This window comes from Oncorhynchus masou, chromosome 8 (genome assembly GCF_036934945.1).
Source record: "Oncorhynchus masou masou isolate Uvic2021 chromosome 8, UVic_Omas_1.1, whole genome shotgun sequence".
In the NCBI taxonomy this organism is placed as follows: Eukaryota; Metazoa; Chordata; class Actinopteri; order Salmoniformes; family Salmonidae; genus Oncorhynchus; species Oncorhynchus masou.
This window is the reverse complement of record NC_088219.1, coordinates 39,933,954-39,953,368: the sequence shown is the minus strand read 5'-3', so window position 1 is coordinate 39,953,368 and position 19,415 is coordinate 39,933,954. Positions and strand designations below refer to the sequence as shown.

General features: G+C 41.9%; 1 protein-coding gene across 1 annotated transcript in view; it reads left to right on the top strand.

Moving 5' to 3' along the window:
- LOC135544662 (tumor necrosis factor receptor superfamily member 10A-like) overlaps positions 1-19,415 on the top strand; it is a 38,598-nt gene that overhangs the window by 16,463 nt on the left and 2,720 nt on the right. Inside the window, exons 2-9 of the mRNA XM_064972450.1 lie at positions 4,535-4,706; positions 5,929-6,060; positions 9,466-9,577; positions 15,544-15,677; positions 16,766-16,858; positions 16,963-17,021; positions 17,364-17,669; positions 18,118-18,154. Coding sequence (XP_064828522.1) covers positions 4,535-4,706; positions 5,929-6,060; positions 9,466-9,577; positions 15,544-15,677; positions 16,766-16,858; positions 16,963-17,021; positions 17,364-17,669; positions 18,118-18,154 — 1,045 coding nt within the window. The remainder of the gene's footprint in view (positions 1-4,534; positions 4,707-5,928; positions 6,061-9,465; positions 9,578-15,543; positions 15,678-16,765; positions 16,859-16,962; positions 17,022-17,363; positions 17,670-18,117; positions 18,155-19,415) is intronic.

Below are 19,415 nucleotides of genomic sequence, written 5' to 3'. Positions count from 1 at the left end.
CACAAAATTCCAGAAGTCAGAAGTTGACTGGAAAATTCCTAAAAATTATGTCATGGCTTTAGAAGCTTCTGATAGGCTAATTGACATCATTTGAGTCAATTGGGGGTGTACCTGTGGCTGTATTTCAAGGCCTTCCTTCAAACTCAGTGCCTCCTTGCTTGACATCATGGGAAAATCAAAAGAAATCAGCCAATCAACCTCAGAAAAAAAATTGTAGACCTCCACAAGTCTGGTGCATCCATGGGAGCTATTTCCAAACTCCTGAAGGTACCACGTTCATCTGTACAAACAATAGTACGCAAGCATAAAAACAATGGGACCGCACAGCCATCATACCGCTCAGAAAGGAGACTCATTCTGTCTCCTAGAGATTAATGTTCTTTGGTGCGAAAAGTGCAAATCAATCCCAGAACAACAGCAAAGGACCTTGTGAAGATGCTGGAGGAAACAGGTACAAAAGTATCTATAGCCACAGTAAAATGAGTCCTATATCGACATAACCTGAAAGGCCGCTCAGCAAGAAGAAACCACTGCTCCAAAACCGGCATAAAAAAGCCAGAATACGGTTTGCAACTGCACATGGGGACAAAGATCGTACTTTTTTGAGAAATGTCCTCTGGTCTGATGAAACAAAAATAGAACTGTTTGGCCATAATGACCATCGTTATGTTTGGAGGGAAAAGGGGGAGGCTTGCAAGCCAAAGAACACCATCCCAACCGTGGAGCATGGGGGCGACAGCATCATGTTGTGGGGGTGCTTTGCTGCAGGAGGGACTGGTGGACTTCACAAAATAGATGACATCATGAGGGTGGAAAATTATGTGGATATATTGAAGCAACATATTGAAGCAACATCTCAAGACATCAGTCTGGAAGTTAAAGCTTGTTCGCAAATGGGTCTTCCAAATGGACAATGACCCCAAGCATACTTCCTGACCTCAATCCCATAGAAAATGTGTGGGCAGAACTGAAAAAAGAGTGTGCGAGCAAGGAGGCCTACAAACCTGACTCAGTTACACCAGCTCTGGCAGGAGGAATGGGCCAAAATTCAGCCAACTTATTGTGGGAAGCTTGTGGAAGGCTACCCAAAATGTTTGACCCAAGTCAAACAATTAAAGGCAATGCTACCAAATACTAATAGAGTATGTAAATGTCTGACCCACTGGGAATGTGATGAAAGAAATAAAAGCTGAAATAAATAATTCTCTCTACTATTATTCTGACATTTCACATTCTTAAAATAAAGTGGTGATCCTAACTGACCTGAGACAGGGAATTTTTACTAGTATTAATTGTCAGGAATTGTGAAAAACTGGCTAAGGTGTATGTAAACTTCTGACTTCAACTGTATATACACATTTGCGCTCATCTCAGTAAATTAATCCATTGCGGAGGCTGAGACTAAAAGCCATTGTATGCCTGATCCGAAAATGTGGACAGGAGGCAGAGGCATGCAGAGGCATGCAGGGGCATGCAGGGGCATACAGAGGCATACAGAGGCATGCAGAGAAATACAGAGACATACAGAGGCATACAGAGGCATACAGGGGCATACAGAGGCATACAGGGGCATACATAGGCATACAGAGGCATACAGAGGCATGCAGGGGCATGCAGAGGCATACAGGGGCATACAGAGGCATGCAGGGGCATGCAGAGGCATGCAGGGGCATACAAAGGCATGCAGAGGCATGCAGGGGCATACAGGGGCATACAGAGGCATACAGGGGCATGCAGGGGCATGCAGAGGCATGCAGGGGCATACAGGGGCATACAGGGGCATACAGGGGCATAAAGAGGCATGCAGAGACATACAGAGGCATACGGAGGCATGCGGAGGCATGCAGAGGCATACAGGGGCATACAGAGGCATACAGAGGCATACAGGGGCATACAGAAGCATACAAAGGCATGCAGAGGCATACAGGGGCATGCAGGGGCATGCAGAGGCATACAGAGGCATGCAGGGGCATACAGGGGCATGCAGGGGCATACAGGGGCATACATTGGCATACAGAGGCATACAGAGGCATACAGGGGCATACAGGGGCATGCAGGGGCATGCAAGGGCATGCAGAGGCATGCAGAGGCATACAGGGGCATGCAGGGGCATACAGAGGCATACAGAGGCATACAGGGGCATACAGGGGCATGCAGGGGCATACAGAGGCATACAGGGGCATGCAGAGACATGCAGAGACATGCAGAGGCATACAGAGACATGCAGAGACATGCAGAGGCATGCAGGGGCATACAGAGGCATACAGAGGCATACAGGGGCATACAGGGGCATGCAGGGGCATACAGAGGCATACAGAGGCATACAGAGACATGCAGAGACATGCAGAGGCATACAGAGGCATACAGAGGCATGCAGAGGCATGCAGAGGCATACAGAGGCCAAATCGAGCTCTGTACCGCATCGCCATGCTCCTCCCAAATTTTATAAACACAATTTCTAATCTACGATGTTTGTTATATTGGTTACGGTAATTTCTGTTAATACATTCAGTATTATAATTCCAGTCTTCCCATTATCATTGTCGGAGTGGACATGTTGTTTTGCAGAGTGCACAACCTTTGCTACACTTGTGAGACATACGTTTTGGTTTATGTAATTCATTTATGAGTTTTGGCAATTTTGCCATTGTCTTTTATTTGGAGGACTCCTGTCAATGTTGAGTAAGGATGTGCATGTATAGAAGTAGACCTATAGGCTACCTAGCCTGCGTGCAAATGTAAGTATATAATTGTGCCCATTTGGGGATCTGATAGTATTTCTGATTGGTTTAACGCACCACCACTAATGACTTGTGGAGCTTCTCAAAATAAGGTTTTCTTCACCTCAAACTGCAAGAAAATATCTGTTTTTACATTCATTGGGAATTAAAATATCTCCTCAATGTTTTTGAAAAACCTTTCCAGCTCTGTTCCTTTCGATAACCACTCGGGGTGAAAGGGAAAAATGTCCCGATCCAGTGGAAACGTAATAAAATAGGCCTACCTGATTACTTCTTATCGGTACTTGACTTGGACATGAATAGGTTCCGGTACTCATTTTGGGTGCTGGTGCTGTTAATATTTAGGTGCAGGAGCTCAAGAAGTAGAACATTTGAGTTGCCGGTACTCAGCTCCAGTGAGCTTCTGCCTAAGTCTTATTCCTTGCACAAATAGCCTACAGCTGTGTCTGTCCCGAGGTCACTGGGTGGGAAACTCTTGAGGGCCCAGAATATTTTATACAATGTTGCAAGTTCGCTAGGCAAGCTTTGGCTGTACCCAATATAATAGTTGGGACAATGTTTCAAGTTCATTGCAGACAGGCCATGTGTAGCCAATGGGATTTATAGGATAATTATTATTATCAGGATATTTTCTACCTGCAGGCGCCAGTGTTTTTATTTGTTGGCTTTACGTAGGCTATTTTTGCACAGTTGGCAATGGCAATAGAAGTAACATTTTCGGTTTGTATCATTTTCATTTAGATTTGGATAGAATTTTGATTAACCACATGACAATGGTTTTGAGATATTCTAAATTAAATTAAACTCTTTCACGAAAATGTGCATTTGAAAACCATAACTGACACGCAGATCGGTAGAAATGTTAAGATAAATTGGCATTCCACATGAGAAAGGTTGCCTATTACCGCCAACTTCAGGAGAGTAATGGCAGAATCTGCGAAAGCCAGCAGGAGAGGGAGGAGTAGTTGGGTCAGGTATCTAGATCTCTGGCGGTGTCTTGAGGCATTTGTCTTATTTCATCAAACTGTAGCTGAAAGCATTAGATAAGCTCAATGCATATAGTTGATTTAATTAAAACACATAGGGTGTGTCTATATATGGAAAAATACAAGTTTAAAAATGTAGACCAATCGATTGGTTGAAAGAACAGAAGACTTCGGTCGCCCAAGATTTTCTGTTGTCAAGGACAACGTGTGTACATACATATGTTATGTTGTCAGGGACAGCCCTACTGTGTACATACACATGTTATGTTGTTCTGTCTCTGTTTTCTAACTCCAGCTGGCTCTCCTAATTGGCTTTCCTGTACAGATGTTCAGATCAGATAGTTCAAACAAGGTTTCTTACGAGAACATATACCGTCCTCTCTCCTCCCGCTCTCTGAATGTGGGTGGGTGGGTGAGTGTGAACCTGGCAATGTGAACCCCTCCCTCCCTCCCTCCCGTTCTCTCTCTCTTTCTCTCTCTCTCTCACTTTCTCTCTCTCTCACTTTCCCTCCCTCCCTCCCTCCCTCCCGTTCTCTCTCTCTTTCTCTCTCTCTCACTTTCTCTCTCTCACTTTCTCTCTCTCACTTTCTCTCTCTCACTTTCTCTCTCTCACTTTCTCTCTCTCTCTTGCTGCAATGGCAATCACCTCTTTCCAGGCCATCATTGTAAATAAGAATGTGTTCTTAATTGACTTACCCGGTTAACTAAAGGTTAAATAAATACATTAAATTCTCCCCTGTCACTCCCCTCCATCTCTTATCCACCTCTTTCTCCCCCAATCCCCTTCTCTCTCTCTCTCTTGTCTAGGTGGTGGTGTTCCTGCTGTGCTCTTGGCTGGTGTGCTGTGGGGCAGAGCTGAATGGCGTGGTGGCGACCCAGTGGTCCGGCGATGACAGGAACCGGACGCTGCAACACAAAAACTGTGTGGAGAACCAGCAGTACCTCCACCAGGGCCTCTGCTGTCTCAACTGCCAGGCTGGTAAGGAGAACCCAGTCCCAAAACCTGATCTAGAACCCAAGTGAGAATGTTGGTCTTATACACTGCCAGGCTATCAGTCAAGGCCAGACGAATCTGAGTTTCTAAAACCTGAGCCCGGAACCAGAACTAGAACCACCCCTTATGAACAGAACCTAGAACCCAATATAGAACCGGTCCTTATGATAAATTATAAGCAGGCATTCCAGAGAGAAGGTAACTCGGACTGGGTTTACAGCCTCTTTAACATGGTTCCTATTAGAATCTGTGCCTTAGGACAGGGTCTTATAGAGTCAGAGTAATGCCAAATATGTGAGGATAGCAAAGCAGAACCCATGCCCAAGCTAGCAGCTGGGAACCCAATCCATGCTTTTTAACTAAACCCAGTAGTAAACATTCGATGAGTAGGGTTTGTTTTAAAAGTGGAAGTAGTCCCATTAAAACCGAGCCACTGCCTTACTGCTGCCAGCGCTGTGGAATGAGCCAAGGACATTATATTATTGCTATTGCTAGGAAGCTATTGCTAACAAGCTATTACTATTGCTAGCATTAGAGAGCTAGCGAATAATTTTCTGATTAGATGACCTGTTTTGACCTTTTGGGTCAGTCAGATAAGAACAGGCAGACAGACAGATAGAGAAAGAAAGAGACAGGCCTAGGTGTAGAGATACACCCACAGTTGAAATATATACACTAGTAAATTAGCTGCAATAAGATAGCATTTTGTCGCTAACTGCGCTGCCTCTATCTGTAGCTAGTTAGTCAGAAATGCCAATTACCTTTTCAAGCTTTCCTCTGTATATTTCTCACGCTCCCTCATTCCCTCTTTCACTCTCTTTCCCTCTCTTTCTGGTGTGATAGTATATTTTCTCTGAACACATGATAATAAGGTGCCTAAAGCATTGCATGCATGAACAGAGCACAAAAAATGCAAATGTTACATTACAACCAAGAAAGTAGACACAAAACCACTACCGTAATATTTAGTTTACATATGCCATGCCAGTTAGCAAACACACACACACACACACACACACACACACACACTACCATCTCAACACACACACACATAAACACACCACCCTCTGTGTTACTCGAAGAAATGCTACAGGCTGAATGTGTCCTAAATTTGGTTAAATGATAAATAAAACAATTAAAACGGCGATATCAGAGTGTTTGTATTTGTGTACATTTTTTATTAATTGATTGGTTTATTGGTCGACAGGTACATTCATGCTGAGGGCGTGCGACCGGGACATGGAGCAAGGGACGTGCATGCCCTGCGAACATGGCTTGTCCTACACAGAACACTCCAACGGGATGAACCGCTGCCTGCCCTGCACCCACTGTCGCATGGGTAAAGGAGTCCTCTTGACTTTTATTTGTAGTCCTGTAACTGTTTGTTGTTTTACCTTTTATCTGCCCTCTTTAGCTGTCCTTAAAGGATTGTGTCGTTGTAAGAAGAGACTCTCCCTTTCACATGAAGTTAGCTATTTCTGGTCAATCAAGCAGAGTGACCCTCTCTTTTGTTTGTTGCCAATTCATAAACTATTAACCAAGGTAGACAACCATTCCAGAAGTCTTTTCATGGAGCATTGGGCAATCACAGTTTAACTTGATAGACCTTTGTTCCAGAGAGGGCAGAATATTACATTGTGGCTCTCTCCCTGTATGGTAATATGATCCAGTGGTATTACATGGCATATGTGGGTGGGTCTTTGTTGTTTTGTTTCACACACACTGAAAGCAGATTGTTTGTTACCTGTCTCAGGAGAGTCATGTGTGTGGTTGCGTTACCTTGCACAGCAGTTGGATGTGGTTGTGTTGTATTGTCTCCCACACCGTGTGTCTTTGTGCCAAATGAAAGGCCTGAACCAAAGAAAAGAGACTATGGTGACTACTGTTACAGGAGATTGACATGTTTTGTTCTTCCCCGCTGGGCAAAAACTAGTTGAAGCAACGTTGTTTCCATGTTATTTCAACGTTAAAAATCAATGTGATGGTGTTGAAAACTAATTGGATTTGCAAAAAGTAATCAACGTAAGGGCATTTAGTCGTTTTTCCACTCAACTTTTAACCTAAATCCCTAAATCACGTGGAGTTTTGTCTGTCGATTTCATGTTGAATTCACGTTACTTGACAACTCAGCCAAATGTAAATCAAAACTAGACGTGAACTAACGTCTGTGCCCAGTGGCGAGTCACTGAGGTGTTGAGAAAGAGCATTATTATGTGGTGTAAAAAAGGATGTTTCAGAAGGATTTCGTCAAATAGTCTCTCACGCCGTATACAGAGAGAGCATCTAAGAAAATGTATCCTCCAGCTACTATATCATCTTGTTAGACTTTTTCTTTAGCCAGCTATATTACAAAGTTACTTTCTGCAGGATTACTTAGAATTCATTTTCTTATCATTCACATGTTGTGAAATGTTTTTTTATGGTTCTTGTTGGGTCATTGTTTTAAAAGATTTTATGAGCGCTCTATGATCTTTTGAGTAACGCAGTCAATTTAGTGGCTATTTTTGACCTTGGCATCGGTTTAGTTTATCGGTTTAGTTTATTGGTCCGACTCATATAAAACAGTACCCTAAATACCTGGTGTTTATTTTTCTAAATGCCTGATAAGGATATTGCAAGGTAATTGCATAAGAATAACTTAGTGATATATAGTGCCTTCGAAAAGTATTCAGACCCCTTGACTTTTTCCACATTTTGCTAGGTTATAGCCTTAAATAGTTTTTCCCCATCATCCATCTATATACAATACCCCATAATGACAAAGCAAAAACAGGTTTGTAGAAATTTTTGCTAATACGTTTTTTGTTATTGAAATATCACAAATATCAATAAGTATTCAGACCCTTTACTCAGTACTTTGTTTTTAAATATATGTTTTTTAAATTGTTAGTTTTACCCCCTTTTTCTTATTGGTAGTTACAGTCTTGTCTCATCGCTGCAACTCCGGTATGGACTCGGGGGAGGCAGAGAGCCGTGCGTCCTCCGAGACACAACCCAACCAAGCTGCACTGCTTCTTGACACAGTGCCCACTTAACCCATAAACTGTATGTGTCGGAGGAAACACCATGCACGTGGCAACTGTGTCAGCGTGCACTGTGCCCGGCCCGCCACAGGAGCCACTAGTGCGCTATGGGACAAGGACATCCAAGCCAGCCAAACCCTACCCTAACCCGGACGACGCAGGGCCAATTGTGCGCCCACCCCATGGGTCTCCCGGTTGCGGCCCGGCTGCAACAGAGCCTGGACTCGAACCCAGAATCTCTAGTGGCACAACTAGCACTACGATGCAGTGCCTTAGACCACTTTGCCACTCGGGAGGCCATTACTTTGTTGAAGCACCTTTGGCAGTGATTATGGCCTCGGGTTTTCTTGGGTATGACTCGACAAGCTTGGCATACCTGTATTTGGGGAGTTTCTCCCATTCTTGTCTGCAGATCCTCAAGCTCTGTCAGGTTGGATGGGGAGCGTTGCTGCATAGCTATTTTCAAATATTTTCAGAGATGTTCAATCGGGTTCACGTCGGGGCTCTGGCTGGGCCACTCAAGGACATTCAGAGACTTGTCCCAAAGCCACTCCTGTGTTGTCTTGGCTGTGTGCTTAGGGTCGTTGTCCTGTTGGAAGGTGAACCGTCACCCCAGTCTGAGGTCCTGAGCACTCTGGAGCAGGTTTTCATCAAGGATCTATCTGTACTTTGCTCTGTTCATCTTTGCCTCGATCCTGACTAGTCTCCCAGTCCTTGCAGCAGAAAAACATCCCCGCAGCATGATGCTGCCACCATGCTTCACCGTAGGGATGGTGCCAGGTTTCCTCCAGACTTGACGCTTGGCATTGGCATTCAGGCCAGAGAATCCTGTTTCTCATGGTCTGGAGGAAGATTCCTGTTTCTCATGGTCACTCTATGCAGGCTGTTGTGTGCATTTTACTGAGGAGTGGCTTCCGTCTTGCCACTCTATCATAAAGGCCTGATTGCAGCAGTCCACCAGAGACGGCTGTCATTCTGGAAGGTTCTCCCATCTCCACAGAGGAACTCTGGAGCTCTGTCAGAGTGACCATCGGGTTCTTGGTCACCTCCCTGACCAAGGCCCTTCTCCCCCGATTGCTCAGTTTGGCCGGGCGGCCAGCTCTAGGAAGAGTCTTGGTGGTTCCAAACTTCTTCCATTTAAGAATGATGGAGGCCACTGTGTTCTTGGAAACCTTCAATGCTACAGAAGTTTTTTGGTACCCTTCCCCAGACCTGTACCTCGACACAATCCTGTCTCTGAGCTCTATGGACAATTCCTTCATCCTCACGGCTTGGTTTTTGCTCTGACGTGCACTGTCAACTGTGGGACCTTATATAGACAGGTGTGTGCATTTCCAAATCATGTCCAATCAATTGAATTTACAACCGATAAAGTTGTAAAAACATCTCAAGGAAGATTAGTAGAAACAGGAAGCACCTGAGCTCAATTTCGAGTCTCATAGCAAAGGGTCTGAATACTTATGTAAATAAGGTATTTATTGATTTTTATATACAAATTAAAAACCTGTTTTTGCTTTTTCATTATGGGGTATTGAATTTACATTGCTGAGGACATTGTTTTATTTAATCCATTTAAAAATAAGGCTGTAACGTAACAAAATGTGGTTAATCAAGGGGTCTGAATACTTTCCGAAGGCACTGTATACCAGCTGACAATAAACTGCTACCTGTATTATTGAATGTAGAATATATTAGTACTCTCTCCCTCTCTCCCTTCACAGACCAGAGCCAGACAGTGCCCTGTACCAGTACAGCAGACACCCAGTGCCAGTGTCGAGCGGGCACCTTCTGTGTGCCAGAGCAGGCCTGTGAGGTCTGCAAGAGATGTGCCAAGTGAGTGCCAGCTTAAACATTTACACCCAAGCCTCTAAATAAAAACAAATCAAAGTTAGGCACACAACATAACATTTAGGACCACATGAAATTTTCCAAAATTGATTGAGATACAGGTTATATTGGGCCTATAAGAATTCCAGGTACTTTTGAAGCATGTTTTAGAAGCGAATATGTAATGAATATGCCTGTAAAGCTGTTGATACAAATGCCTGTCATTGAAATGTCATTTTTGGAATACTGTGAAAAAAGCACTATTTCCTATTGAGATTGTACACTGTTTCTTTAAGATAGTCAAGCGAGTGAGTGAAGACATGCAAGAGATCTGTCAGAAGCTTCTTTCTGTGCCCCATAATGTTTGGATATGATTGTTAGCTACCTAGCTAATGAGGTATCATGACTGAACAAGGTGCAAACAAATGGTTAATGTTCCACGTGTAGTTTTAGAACGGGCAATAACATGGTTTATGAATGTAATATCGGCCGCCTAAAGCGTGATGGAAGAAAAGAGTCGTAGCGCTGGTAATATGGGTATAACTTTTGAACGGTTTGGGCTAGGAAACAAGAAGTTTTCTCAGGCTGGGCGGCGAAATCATATTTTACTATACACTGAGTGTACAAAACATTCGGAACACTTTCCTACTATTGCGTTGCACCCCCTTTTGTCCCCAGAACAGCCTCATTTGTCGGTGCATGAACTCGAATAGCTGTCGGAAGGGATGCTGGCTCCAATGCTTGCCACAGTTGTGTCAAGTTGGTTGGATGTCCTCTGGGTGGTGGATCATTCTTGATACACACAGGTAACTGTTGAGTGTGAAAAACCCAGCAGCGTTGCCGTTCTTGAGACACTCAAACTGGTGCACCTGGCACTTACTACCATACCCCGTTCAAAGGCGTTTGTCTAGCCCATTCAACTTCTGAATGGCGCACATACACAATCCATGTCTCAATTGTCTCAAGGCTTAAACATCCTTCTTTAACCTCTTGAATCTCCCCATCCCGGATCCGGGATCGTGACTAAAGCCTCAGGCTCATTAGCATAACGCAACGTTAACGATTTCTGAAAATCGCAAATAAAATGAAAATAATGCGCCTGCTCTCAAGCTTAGCCTTTTCTTAACAACACTGTCATCTCAGATTTTCAAAATATGCTTTTGAACCATAGCAATTGACTAATTTGTGTAAGAGTATGCTAAGCTAGCTTAGCATTTTGAGTAGCATTTAGCACGCAACATTTTCACAAAAACCAGATAACCAAATCAATAAAATAATTTACCTTTGAAGAGCTTCGGATGTTTTCAATGAGGAGACTCTCAGTTACATACCAAATGCGCAGTTTTTCCTGAAAGCGTCTGTGTGTAGGAGAAATCGCTCCGTTTTGTACATCACATTTGGCTACCGAAACGAACCGAAAATTCAGTCACCTACAACGTCAAACTTTTTCCGAATTAACTCCATAATATCGACCGAAACATGGCAAACGTTGTTTGGAATCAATCCTCAAGGTGTTTTTTCACATATCTCTTCATTGATATATCGTTCGTGGAAGCCTGTATTCTTCTCTAAATTCCATGGAAAAATACTTGCAGCTGACTTTTGCGCACCAATTTCGGCGCAGGACACCGGGCGGACACCTGGTAAATGTGGTCTCTTATGGTCAATCTTCCAATGATATGCCTACAAATATGTCACAATGCTGCAGACACCTTGGGGAAACGACAGAAAGGGCAGACTTACTCCTCTCGCATTCACAGCCATATAAGGAGACAATGGAAAACAGAGCCTCAAAAATCCTGCTCATTTCCTGGATGCCGTCTCATCTTGGTTTTGCCTGAAGCTCACGTTCTAGGGCACGCACAGAAAATATCTTTGCAGTTCTGGACACGTCAGAGTGTTTTCTTTCGAAAGCTATCAATTATATGCATAGTCGAGCATCTTTTTGTGACAAAATATCTTGTTTAAAACGGGAACGTTTTTCATCCAAAAATGAAATTGCGCCCCTAGAGTTTCAACAGGTTAACCTGTCTTCTCCCCTTCATCTACACTGACTGAAGTGGATTTAACAGGTGACAGCAATAAGGGATCATAGCTTACACCCGGATTCACTTGGTCAGTCGATGTCACGGAAAGAGCAGTGTTTTGTACACTCAGTGTATTGCCCTTACGAAAAAAGATTGCTGTTAGAGTGCTGTGTAACTGCTGTCTACTGAAAATACTGCGTCCAAAATAACATGTTTCTTGCAGTGTAACTTCAGAAACAATGCAGTATCACTTCAGTTTAGAGGTCGACCGATTATGATTATTCAATGCCGATACCGATGATTTCAATATTTGATGTATATAGTTGTGATAATGACGATTACAACACTGAATGAATAATGAACACTTTTATTTTAACCTAACCTCACTAGGGTGGGGGGCAGCATTCGGAATTTTGGATGAAAAGCCAAGAAGCTAGGATATGCATATAATTGGTAGATTTGGATAGAAAACACTCTATAGTTTCCAAAACTGTTAAAATAATGCCTGTGAATATAACAGAACTGATATGGCAGGTGAAAACCTGAGGAAAATCCATCAATGAAGTGCTTTTATTTTGAAATTGTGTTTTTCCATTGAAATCCTATCCATCATACAAAGACTTATGACGCAGTTCACGATCCCTATGGCTTCTTCTACATGTGGCCAGTCTTTAGGCATTGTTTCAGGCTTTTACTATGAAAAATGAGTGCGAAACACCATGTTCAATGAAAGGACAGTGGAAATTTCCAGACACGAGTCCAGATTGTGACCGGGAGCGCACATTTCTTGTTTTTCTTTTCTATTGACAAAGCTTTTGTCCGATTCAAATATGATTGATTATTTATGACAAAAACAATCTGAGGATTGATTATAAATATCATTTGACATCTTTCAACAAACCTTTATGGTACTTTTTAAAAATTTTCGTCTGTCTGTTGTGACCGCGCTTTGTTCCAATGGGTTACTGAACAAAACGCACCAACAAAACGGATGTTTTTGAATATAAAGAGGGACTTGATCGAACAAAACAAATATTTATTGTGTAATATGGAGTCTTGGGAGTGCAATCATATGAAGATCATCAAAGGTAAGTGATAAATTTGAATGCTATTTCTGACTTTTGTTACTCTTATTTCTGCTAACTGTTTGTAATGATTTGTCTACTGTGCGTTATTCTCAGATAATTGCAGGGTTTGCTTTCGCCGTAAGGCCTTTTTGAAATCTGACACAGCGGTTGGATCAACAAGAAGTTTATCTTTAAGCTGGTGTATAACATTTGTATCTTTTATGTATGTTTATTATGAGAATTTCTGTTTTGTTGAGTTTCACGCTCTGCAATTTCACCGGATGTTGTTTGACAGTGTTTTACTGAACAAAACATGCTAACAAAACGGAGGTTTTTGGATATAAAGAGGGACTAAATCGAACAAAACAAACATTTACTGGGAGTTTTGTGAGAGTAACCATATGAAGATCATCAAAGGTAAGTGATTAATTGTATCGCTATTTCTGACTTTTGTTACTCGTCTACTTGGCTGGTAACTGTTTGTAATGATTTGTCTGCTGGGCGCTGTTCTCAGATAATCGCATGGTTTGCTTTCGCCGTAAAGTCTTTTTGAAATCTGACACCATGGTTGAATTAATAAGAAGTTAATCTTTAAAAGATGTATAACACGTATGTTTCATGAATTATTATAATGAGTATTTCTGTTTTTAATAAATAATAAAACATGTTCAATTTGGTTTAAATAATGCAAAAACAAAGTGTTGGAGAAGAAAGTAAAAGTGCAATATGTCCCATGTAAAAAAAAGTTCAAGTTTAAGTTCCTTGCTCAGAACATGAGAACATATGAAAGCTGGTGGTTCCTTTTAACATGAGTCTTCAATATTCCCAGTTAATTAATACGTTTTAGGTTGTAGTTATTATATTATATTATTACTATATTATTGCTAGCCTAATCTTGGGAGTTTATAGGCTTGAAGTCATAAACAGCGCTGTGCATCAAGCATTGCTAAGAGCTGCTGACAAATGCAAGAAAGTGCTGTTTGAATGAATGCTTACGAGCCTGCTGCTGCCTACCACCTCTCAGTCAGACTGCTCTATCAAATATCAAATCATAGACTTAATTATAATATAATAAACACATGGTAATACAAGCCTTAGGTCATTTAATATGGTCAAATCTGGAAACTATAATTTTGAAAACAAAACGTTTATTCTTTCAGTGAAATACGGAACCGCTCCGTATTTCATCCAATGGGTGGCAACCCTAAGTCTAAATATTGCTGTTTTACATTACAACCTTCAATGTTATGTCATAATTATGTAAAATTCTGGTGACTTAATTTCGGTCTTTGTTAAGAAGAAATGGTCTTCACACAGTTCGCAACGAGCCAGGCGGCCCAAACTGCTGCATATACCCTGACTCTGCTTGCAGTGAGCACAAGAGAAGGGACACAATTTCCCTAGTTAATATTGCCTGCTAACATGAATTTCTTTTAACTAAATATGCAGGTTTAAAAATATATACTTGTGTATTGATTTTAAGAATGGCATTGATGTTTATGGTTAGGTACATTGGTGCAACGATTGTGCTTTTTTCGCGAATGCGCTTTTGGTAAATACTCACCCGTTTGGCGAAGTTGTAGTAGGCTGTGATTCGATGATAAATTAACAGGCACCGCATTGATTATATGCAACACAGGACAAGCTAGTTAAACTAGTAATATCATCAACCATGTGTACTTAACTAATGATTATGTTAAGATTGATTGTTTTGTATAAGATATGTTTACTGCTAGCTAGCAACTTACCATGGCTCCTTGCAGCCACAAGGTCCTTTTGATGCTGCGCTCGCGTAACAGGTGGTCAGCCTGCCACGCAGTCTCCTCGTGGATTGCAATGTAATCGTCCATAATCGGCGTCCAAAAAGGCTGATTCCCGATTGTTATGAAAACTTGAAATCGGCCCAGATTAATCAGCCATGCAAATTAATCGGTCAACCTTTACTTCAGTTATTCTGCAATTACTGTGTAATTGCAATTACTGAGGCAGCGCTGGCACACTAGAAATCAGTCCCTTGTGGCTAAAGTAGGAACTGCCATTGAATCCATTGAAAATACATGGTTATAGATGAGAATAATAAATAATAATAAATAATAATATTTATAATAAATAATAAAAAGGAAGAAAAAAAAGTGACTAATAGAGGCATACAAATAGAGGCATACAAAGACAAAACAGATGTGGTACAGTGTGGGAATTATAACAAATGAATGAAGGAAATCCAGAAATGTAAAAAGTTATTTTGGGTTGAAGTTTGATTGAACAGTATAAAACACAGAGAGAATATCCTATTAAAACCACTTACAATGTATTTGTTGTCCACCCTAGGATCATGCACTACTCATTAAGCATATTTAGAGCTTGTATTATTCAAAAACATAAAATACTGTCAAATAGCATCACCCCGTAAAAAATGAGAACAACATAGTGATCTGATATCTGGCCATATCGCCCAGACATATTTTCTCTGCAGTATAGTAATGGTTCAATCATGACAGTCACGAATCTGCACTCGCTTTGTTCTCTCGGGCACTTGGAAATAATGGTACAGCAACAAATAAAAATTCTAGATCACACAGAAAAATATTTAGGAGCATATACAACCACAAGTGTCACAATTTAGAGCCCTGTTTACACCTCCAGACCCAAGTCCAGAGATCACACCACTAGGCATACTTAACAGTAGTCTGGTCCCAGATCTGTTTGTGCTGTATAGCCAACTCCTATGGTCATTGGCATGACCATAGGAGTTGGCAAGCCCATACAAACAGATCTGAGATCAGCACTATCCTATTTGAACTAATTCTCTACTGAAGTAACACAAGCCCCATCAAAGAATAAAATACTAATTCCTCTATCTCTTTTCTTGTCTTCCCAGGTGTAAAGCGGGGGAGGAGGAGGTGAAGAAATGCACCCCCATCTCCAACACTGCGTGTAGGAAACGAGACATCTCCACTACCCGCCACCCGATTGCCATCCCCACCCCCGCCCCCATCTCTGCAGAGACCATAGGTAGGTCTACATAAGTCTACAAAAGCAGGGGTGGAAAAAGGACCCAAAGCCATACTTGAGTTTGAAGTAAAGATACCTTAATAGAAAATGAAATACTAAAGTATTTGGTTTTAAATATACTTAAGTATCAAATGTAAAAGTAATGAATCATTTCAAATTCCTTATATTATGCAAACCAGGCAGCACAAATTGTATTTTATTTCTTATTTACGGATAGCCAGGGGCACACTCCAACACTAAGAAATTAATTTACAAATGAAGCATTTGTGTTTAGTGAGTCCGCCAGATCAGAGGCAGTAGGGATGACCAGGTATGTTCTCTTGATAAGTGGATGAATTGGACCGTTTTCCTGTCAAAATGTAACAAGTACTTTTGGGTGTTAGGGAAAATATATGCAGTAAAAAGTACATTATTTTCTTTATTAATGTATTGAAGTAAAAGTAAATGTTGTCAAAAATATAAATAGTTAAGTAAACTACAGACACCCCAAAAAACTACTTAAGTAGTACTTTAAAGTATTTTTACGTAAGTAGTTTACTCCACTGTACATAAGTCTTTATCGCTCTGTTTTATAGGCTCTGAATCATTTTTATGATAAAGAAAATGAACAGCATACAATTGATGTCATATGCTCATCATGATGAGACATGATTCTAAATCGGTGGTATTCAAACTCGGGGTTGCGACCACTAGTGGAGTCTCGGGGGAATTGCAGTGGGGTCACCCCAAACATATTTGTATTATTTTATGTACACCAAATGAAGAGTACAGATTATTGTATGGGATAATATGCAAACGTTTTTGAGAAAGATAATTTGAAAAATCCAATTATATTGAGTCAATGTATTTGTTTTCTTTTCATTTTGATAAGAGATAAAAATGCAATGAATTGAAGGTCATTTGTTGATTTAAAAATCTGAATGTACAGATTTAAAGTTGTGTCATTAGATTTGGGGTGGGGTCGCAAGAAATTCTTGTCGGAAAAATGTGGGTCCCCAGAATTCTGGCGGAAAAAATGGGGTCCCCGCTGAAAATGTTTGAATACCAATGTTCTAAATGCTTTTTTCCTCATTTCCCCTTCCCAAAAGTTACGCCATTGGTCATTCTGCTCTTGCTCTTCCTCCTCTTCATCGGGATTGGTGTGTGGCTTTGGATCAAGAGGCCATGTACATTTCGGCCAGGTGAGTAACCAAAATAAATGTCCCTTGCCACTCCTGTGTATTGAAATACATATTGATTCAAAATATTTTAGATTGGTTCTCTAATAGTTCTCTTTGTGTTTTAGTTTGTCTCTCAGGTTCAGACAGTCGCTGTGACTCCAGTGACATTGTGAAGATTGCCATTGTAAGTTTTCCCATCTCTATCCCTTTATGTTATTGGGGTTATGTTATATATCGTCAGTGTAGATCAATATATGTCTGTTGGATTGATATGAATCTCTGGTGGTGAATTTTTAATTTGTCGTCTCAGAGTGTACTTTGATCTGCTAAGTGAACTTCCATGCTTCACACTCGCTCTCCATGCCGTCTTCTTATCTCCCTCACCACCTCTCTCTCTCTCTCTCTCTGTCTCGTCCTCTCTTTCTCTCTCTCTCTCTCTCTCTGTCTCGTCCTCTCTTTCTCTCTCTCGTGTGCTCTATCTCTCTCTCTCTCTCTTACTCCCTCTCTTTATTTATCTCTCCCTCAGGGTGAGAGTGGACCCACAGCAGAGGAGAGACAGAACAGCCAGAATGCTGGCCTGGAGGGGGAGGAGGGGGAGGAGGTCCGTCCCGAGTCACGTCCCCTGCTGCAGGAGACCCAGGGCGGCCTGATTAAGGCCTCCCCTCCCCTGGGATTGGGGGAGGACGAGGACCGGGGCCTGGGTGACAGCCTACCCAACACCACCAGCTCCTCCCAGACCAGCCTGTCGGCCCTGCCCACCGCCGGGGCCGCCTCGTCGGGCAGCTCCCCCCGACACAGCCCCTCCGCCCAGAGACTGCAGCCCACAGCCAGGGTGAGTGAGGCAGGGGTGATGGTTGGGGGTTGTGATGTAGGAGAGCTTGAGGGATATGGGGGCAGAGGAGGTTAGACGAGGACCAGAGCCAGAGAGGGGGGAATGTAGGGGATACAGTTATAGCAGGAGGGGGGGACAGAGGGCAGGGACCCTGGGGCTAGGTTTGGCCTAAGACACAAAACCACACAAACCCTACGTGCACCAGATCATGTGAGCACAACTTCAGTTCGAGAGGGCAGAGACCGGAGTTGTGCATTCCTGCAACAGACACGTCCTAAGAAGTGGAATAACATTATCAAAGTTTTCAGTATTTTAACCAAGACAGACCTTCATAACGCTAATACTGTTTGACATATTTCTAAACGGATAACAGATTTGTTCCTGGTGGCCCCTGGTGGTCTGAGAAGGGCTGCGGTTAACTCTTGTTGTTCCTTCTGTCGCGTTTCAGGATGATCCTCTGCAGAAGAGACTTGTGTCCCTGATAGGTAAGAGACCCCACACAGAGCTGGAGGGTGGGCCGGGTCCTAGCAGGGAGGCGTTCCACACACACCATAAACAACACATTCATCCAGTCCTGACTGGGGTCTGTTTAGAAGAGAGAATTTTTACTGAATGGTCAGATAGAAATCTATTGGGTAGAACAAATACTGTGTGATTGTCAGGTAAATAGGGTGTACTAGTTACATTTCTATATGCAAGGTTTGGAGCGTTTCACCTCACTGAATACACCCCATAGAGATGGAATACCGTTGAGTTAAAGTCAGGCCTCAGAAAATCAAAACAATCATGAATTTGATCCATTATTTAATTATGGATTTTATATGTGGTCCTTTCATCCTACGATTTTAATTTGATGAATAGAGACTCCTATAAGGTATTTAACTAGTAGAGTGTGTGCTACTGAACTATATTAGTATGTAGTCAATGTAGCTTGGCTTTGTTTGTTTCTCTCCCTGAAGTAAATTCTGTGTGTCTAGCGCTTATTTACTAACGGCTCCACGTTTAAACCTCGTTACCTTGTGTTCAGTGGTTGATTGCTTTATGAGTTAACTCTCCGGCACTATAAGGTTAGCAACAATTTACAATTTGGACCCTAACAAGGAGCTCTATTGTAAGGCTGAGAAAATGGACAAAATGTGACGGGGGAAGCACACTGCCTGAACAGACCCCTACAGATTAAGAAAAAAAAATAAGTTTTTTATTTTATTTAACTAGGCAAGTTAGTTAAGAACAAATTCTTATTTACAATGACAGCCTACACTGGCCAAACCCAGACAACGCTGGGCCAATTGTGCACCGCCCTATGGGACTACCAATCACAGCTGGTTATGATACAGCCTGGATTTGAACAAGTGTGTCTGTAGTGACGCCTCTAGCGCTAAAATGCAGTGTCTTAGACCACTGTGCCACTCAGGACCCTAATACACAAATGTACAGATAAAAAGGACAACTTAAATTCCACAAACATAGACCCAAAACTAGACATGACATTGGCTGGGACCAAACTTCAACATAAAGAAAAAGGACGAATGAAGACAAAACCACCAATTTACATTCATTTCAACAAACATTATTGACTGCCACAGATTCTTAAATAGATCATAGTTGATGCGGAGCACCATTAAATCAGTGCAGGACTGTACATGTTTGTCTATAGAAAGCTCTCTTATTGTTGTTTTTGCTGCTTACCTTTTTTTAAATGTATTATTTAAGGTGCAATAATAATTAAAAGGAAATATGATAAAG